The sequence below is a fragment of the Phaeoacremonium minimum genome (assembly GCF_000392275.1).
Source record: "Phaeoacremonium minimum UCRPA7 unplaced genomic scaffold PA7_03_scaffold_194, whole genome shotgun sequence".
Taxonomy (NCBI): domain Eukaryota; kingdom Fungi; phylum Ascomycota; class Sordariomycetes; order Togniniales; family Togniniaceae; genus Phaeoacremonium; species Phaeoacremonium minimum.
Window position 1 is genome coordinate 1 of NW_006921101.1, and position 6,090 is coordinate 6,090.

Below are 6,090 nucleotides of genomic sequence, written 5' to 3' on the forward strand. Positions count from 1 at the left end.
CTCTCTGTCTCTCTGTCTCTCTGTATGCTGTAGTCTGTTTATGTAGTACTTTTGGCCAGAATGGGAGGTATGGGCGGTATGGGCGGTCTAGGTCATGTCAGCCTAGCCCCCTCCAGGGCGGTCGTGTTGATTTCCCTCTATTTGTTGTGGCCCCTTCTCTCATTCCCCGGGCGGTTTGATATCGTTCGATTGCGGGCAGGAAAACAACAAGAACAAGAATACGGTCGAATGAGGTGCTTTGGCTCTTGGGCCGCAACAACAATCAAATTGGACGGAACAAAGAAAGTGGTCCCTGTCCAGGCTGGCCGGTACTCAACCCGCAGACGCCAAATCTCGGAGGGCTGGGTTGAGAAGAGACTAGGCGCATCAACTAACAAACAAGCCTGGAAGCCAGCAGAAGTGGCTACGCCGTATGCGAGTTAGGTTCAGGTTCAGGCTCGCTGCTGGGGTCGATCGCCGTGCGGGTAACGGGTAACGAGCTGTCGCTGCCCCGGAATGAAGGATTGGTGGTGGTGGTGGTGGTGTCTTCTAAACTCGAATTGAATTTAGGGAGAACCGGGAAAGAAAAGGAGGTTGTGGGATCTGTGAGTATGTCCTGGTCTTGTTGCCTCTTTGAAGTATGATACTCAGTGTATTGAGAGGATTTCTCAAAAGAAAGGTCAAGATGGAGCTTGTGTTAGACCATCTAGGTGAGTCGATATTCAATTCATATAGAACATGCACCCTCTCTCTCTGGTTGCTCTTCAATCTTGCTGCTTGTCCAAGTCCAAGTCCAAGTTGAAGCTGGCGATGTGCTACTGGTACTGCTGTCGGTCCCCTTCTCCAAATGACGGATGAGGTCACATCGCCCCTCGCTTCCAACAACGGCACTGCATATAGAAACCGGCTTTTCCGTCAGCGCAAGCACGGCACGCGGGCTCACCCCTTTCAGCCTGGAAGCTGAGATGCACGGAGATTCGATTTCCTGTCCAGCTGGACATGATCTACAATAGTACAGCTGAAAAGCCGGCTTGTGCCCTGATCGCGGCGGCCCCGTCCCCAATTCAAATGTCAGATCTCAACGGTCGCCCCCCTCCCCCCTTCTCTCCACTCATCGTATCCTGCTTGGTCTTTGCCGTGCGCCACGCCACCACTGCGATCTTCGCCCCCTTGCCATCGTCATTTTCTGGGGTAGAAAGCGAGTGTTCTTGATTCACTGCACGGGCTGTAAAAAAGCTGCCCCTGGCTCACTGAACCGTGGTGCCGATGACTGAATAGCACTCAGCATTCTTGAAGGAACCTACCTTCTTTGATGTGATTGGTCAGACTCGAAGAACTGAAAAATCACAACTCGTAGACACCATTATAAGCCTCTAAAATTGAGAATATCATATCGAACAAAAATGAGCGAGGCGAGGTGGTTCTTCTTTTCATCCAGAAAACGACTTGCTATAACCACCTAGGTAGCCTTAAATAAGTATTTGAAGAATACCATCGACATCTGACTTGCGGTACATCAGCATGCCCCCAACCGGATCATCGTGCCTCCCCCTTCCCGACAGCCCGATGGACGACCTCGTCTCTACAACACCCCATAGGCTAGATGAGAGCGTTTGAGCTGCTTTGGCTGAAAGTGCCTATGGTAGGTGGAGGCGCGAGAGTACGTCGTTGATCTTGCCCTCCATGGACAGAAACTTCTCAGAAACTCTCAGTCGAGGGCATATAAATCGGGTCTCAGGGGTCTGTTCAAGATGGATCACATAATATTAAAGAAGGATGTATAGAATATCACCCTCATTGCATTCTAAGCTAAGCACTTGATTCTCATTAATCTGATCCTCATTCTATTCTCTATCTACTGTTACTACCCCACGGGTGTCATCAGCGCTCTACATCCTGCGACTACACCACCACAATGGCAAGCCAGAAGAAGACCGAGTCCGCCCTGCACAACCTCTTCAAGAACTACCCCGCGTCCTTCTCCTCGGGCGCCGACGAGTGGGAGGCCTTCCTGCTGTCCAGCGCGACGGGACGTGCTGGAGAGGAGCACGATCGTGTGCGGCGGCTCCTCGCAGAAGCTGGTGGAGTCTGTGCAGAGGCGGATCGAGAGGGAGCGGGGGTGGGTTGGGACGGAGGCGAGGGTGATTGATGCGCAGGTGTGTCTGTCTGTCTTGGGGTGTAATGGGCTTACCAGGGATGTTGCTGATGCTTTTCGTTTTGAGGGGGGGCCAAGAACACCGGGCTGCCTGCGCAGAGCTTCACGCACGTCGTGGCCAATATCATGTTCCACACTGTGCCTGACTCGAAGGCTGCTCTACAAGGCGAGTCTGGCCCCCTTTTCCTTGACGACCACACCACGAGCCATCCTATCCTCCCACAAGACCGACTCCCCACCGCTATCTAGAGAGCGCCCGTCTCCTCCAGCCGGGCGGCACGCTCGCCTTCACGACGTGGCACAGCGCCAGCCCGGGCTGGATCTCGGAGATGCGCGAAGAGGCGTTCGCGTCGCTCCCCGTTCGACGCGCCCTTCCGCGTGTCGATGCAGACGACGGCGTGGGGCGACTGGGCGAACCCGAACTGGGGTGCGCGAGACGCTCGCCGCCGGACTCGGATCTCGGCCTGGGGCTGGGGCTGGACGACGTCACGGTGGACGTGCTGGCGCACCTGGGCCGTGTGAGCAGCGCGGACGACTTCGTGCGCGGCTTCAGCATGATCCTCAGCTGGGTGGTGAGCGCGGGGTGGAGCGAGGAGCTGCGGAGGGAGCATCCGCTTGAGGAGGTGCAGGGCTTGCTGAGGGGGTTTTTTGGAAAAGAAGTACGGCGGGAGGGGATGGGATTTGACGTGGTTGTCGATCGTTGCGAGTGCGCGTATGAAAGGGGCTTGACTGGAGGGTGGAAGGGGGAGGTGGTCATGTCTGTTCTCGTGATATTCACAGGAGAATAGCACGACCTTTGGAGGATTTTCGAATGGTGGTGACATGGCCTGGCTGTTGCGAGGCATGCATGCCTAGGTACCTTATCATGTAGGACCTACCTGACTAGGCATTCAGTTGAAGAAATCGGTGATGAAATGTGTGTATGTCTTCACATCCACATTCGAATTTCCATCCGTCCGCATGGTTGAGCAATTGCCTTATCGGGCCTTCAGGTCACATCAATCTCATCACAATCACAATCACATGGAATCCATATCGCATGAAATCTCATGCTGTCGGCGGGGCTCTTGCTGAGTGATGCTCGTCGAGGGTCCCATGAAAACACAGCGGAAGAAAGAGACAGAGACGAAGAGACACTGAGGGAAGCCGTGCTTTTTCCATGTCTCAGATCTTGCATAGACAATGTGGTGTTTCAACTGTCAGAAATCGTCGGGTGTGTCCCGGGCGCCCTTTACCGGTCGCCAGTCAACGTTTGGGGGCGTCGTCTAACGTCTAGGTGGGGCTTCTAGAAGAAGACCCGTCCAAGCAGAAAAGAGAAAGACTTCCGCTTGGTTGCTGACTGACTGAATTGCTTTTTTGTTTTTGTGTGAAAAGAGTAATAAAAAAAAGGTCTTGATGGAGCCTTGACCTGTCAGAATCAAGCATGTTAGCAAGCATCATGAAAATGAAGAGCTGGTCCATTGCATGGTATTATGTCACAGTTCATATAACGGCCCCAGTGAACGAGAGGCCCCGAGCGGCGGGGGGGTTATTGTTTCGCAATCCCTGGAAATCCACGCGATGTACTATGGCAATGTTAAGAATAATCTTATTAGAGTTACAGTAGAGTACAGTACCGGTACACTGCTGCGGGAGGTTATCGCGGCCCGCCAGAAGCTAAGATAGTCAAGTCCAGTTAGAGTAGCTGAGTAGTAACGCGACTCATGCACGAGGCATCGGGCTCTTCCGGCCAGTTCACACTACCGGTATCCTGTTGATCATCTGGCGTGCCTGCGTGCTGTGATGGCGATCTTCCCTCTGCAGGCTTGGTGTTTGGTGAGGGGCTTGCTAGGGCCACAGTTCACTGATCAGTGTTAAGGGCTTGGTCATTTTGATTTGTAGTCTCTAGGTATGGCTTGAAGAGAGTGTAGAGTAGCATGATAAGCCCCCAAGTTTCTATCGAGATGCGTGGGATCATAACTATGACAATTGACACGCGAAGAGATAGTGCTTGCTTCTTTTTCTTATCACCTCTTGTAGTTACAATATGGCAGCATTTTGACATTTCGCTTTTCTTATCAGAAGAGGAGGGGGGGAGAGAGAGCGCCCCCTTTCCCAGCCAAGCGGGAATTCTGAAGTGTCGTTTTCCCACGGGAATGGGACCTTGTAGAGACTTGGGACGCTTTAGGCTTAGCGCCGACGGTCGCTAATTTGAAACAGCCGAAGTCGTCGAAATCAATGCCCAAAACAAGAAGAAGAAGAAGAAGGAGGAAAATGCAAGTCTTTGTGAGATGGCAAGTTTCTCTAGCGTCACTTTGGTGAAGACTCATAGTATGAAGCACGGAAACGGAATCATAACTTGGAGGTTCCTAGAGGAGACTGATTATGTTTGTTTCCTAATAAGTACTCTAGCGGTAGAGGGTCAGCTAGGATGGAAACGCTAGGTGCCGGCATCAGTCCCGACCGACCAAGCGACACGACGAGGGAAACAAAACGGAAAGCCGTTAGTAGAGTAGAGCAGCCTTCACCTCTTTTGGTGGAGATTGGCATCCCATCCCCCCCATTCTGTTCTATTACTCTCTTTTTTTGTTAGCGTCGAGGTCCCCTTTTCTTTCTCTTTGTGTGTCTGCGGCCCCAGGGCCCCTCTTCAGGCTTTGTTGGTCCTCCTGTGCTCGTACCGCTCGACGACTCCTTTTGAACCCACCCATCATATCGGTACCCAACCCCCAGTCTAATCCCCAAAGAGAAAAGAGTGTCAAGCGAGGAAAAGCCAGAAAGGAAGCCAAGGGACATCAGCCAGTACAGCACTGTATGTGTAGTGCAATGCAGTACATTGCAGTGCAGTGTAGTGTTGTGTAGGGTTGGGTAGTGTAGGGTAGGAGGAAGACATACCTAGATACTTGTTGAGCGGCGCTTTCACCGACGTTTCTCACCGTGCCATTCATAACGTTAACCCGACCATTTCTTTGACCCGTCCTGGACGTATGTACCTCGAATGCCTCGAGCATAATAGACTACCGGTACCTAGGTAAGTATCTAAACACAAAGATATAGTTTACATAGCGACAATACAATGCTATAGAACAGATAGATAGATAGATGCATGCATGCATGCATGCAGCTGCACCCCGTAAATACAGCACGCCGTCATGGTACTGTAGCGCAGCCGGGCGACGACGAGGACGACGACGATAACAATAATTCCATGCATGGAAGCATTCCTCCTACTGCTGCCCCTTCCCGACCCCCCGACCCCCCCAGTCTCCCTCTCCCTAGTCTAGTGTAATGTAATGTAATGTACATCGAGTAACACATCAAGAGAAAGAGAAAGAGAGAAAGAGAGAGGGCGGGCGCTATTCTGATCGACATGCCCCCGACGGCCCAGCGGCGGCACATGTTCTACCAGGTCTACACTGCTTGTACACTGCAGAATAGTGCAGAATAGTGCTGTAGGGGCATGTAGTCCGACACCATTCCCCACCCCACAACCGCCCACCATCAAGCCAAGCCAACCCACCGCTTGCAGTCCGACTCTTGAGTGAGTAGGTACACGAGGTACAGTACTGTGCCGGTAGTCTCTATCTTAGGTCTTACCTAGGTACTCTCTCCCCTTTTGGCCAACCACATCTCCGCGAGCGGCCAGTCGGGGCGACGACCTGTTTCAAAGTCCCCTCTTGACACTCCTACGCAGACACACACACACATACTGCATGCTACATGCTACCGCTACCACAACTACTAACTCCTACTATTACAATTACCCGCCGCTAACAATCGACTTCTTCTCTCCCCCCTAAGAGGCCCCCCGTACCGTCTGTACATACAAGACTCGACTTGATCCTACGAAAGGAAGGAAACAAAGACAAACAACGACTACCTACCACGAAGCTCGGAGTCAAAGGATATTCGGAAGGAACGAAGCGAGGAAAGAGGAGCCTGGGGTCAGACTGGTGGCAACCCCCCCCCCCCCCCCCCCC

At 52.6% G+C, this 6,090-nt stretch overlaps 1 protein-coding gene across 1 annotated transcript; it reads left to right on the forward strand.

Moving 5' to 3' along the window:
- Positions 1 to 1,894: 1,894 nt before the first annotated feature.
- UCRPA7_2760 (hypothetical protein) lies at positions 1,895 to 2,128 on the forward strand (the record flags this gene model as incomplete). Its single annotated transcript, XM_007915330.1, has 1 exon — positions 1,895 to 2,128. The coding sequence occupies one exon, from the start codon at positions 1,895 to 1,897 to the stop codon at positions 2,126 to 2,128; it is 234 nt and encodes a 77-aa protein (XP_007913521.1).
- Between the last annotated feature and the right edge of the window lie 3,962 nt (positions 2,129 to 6,090).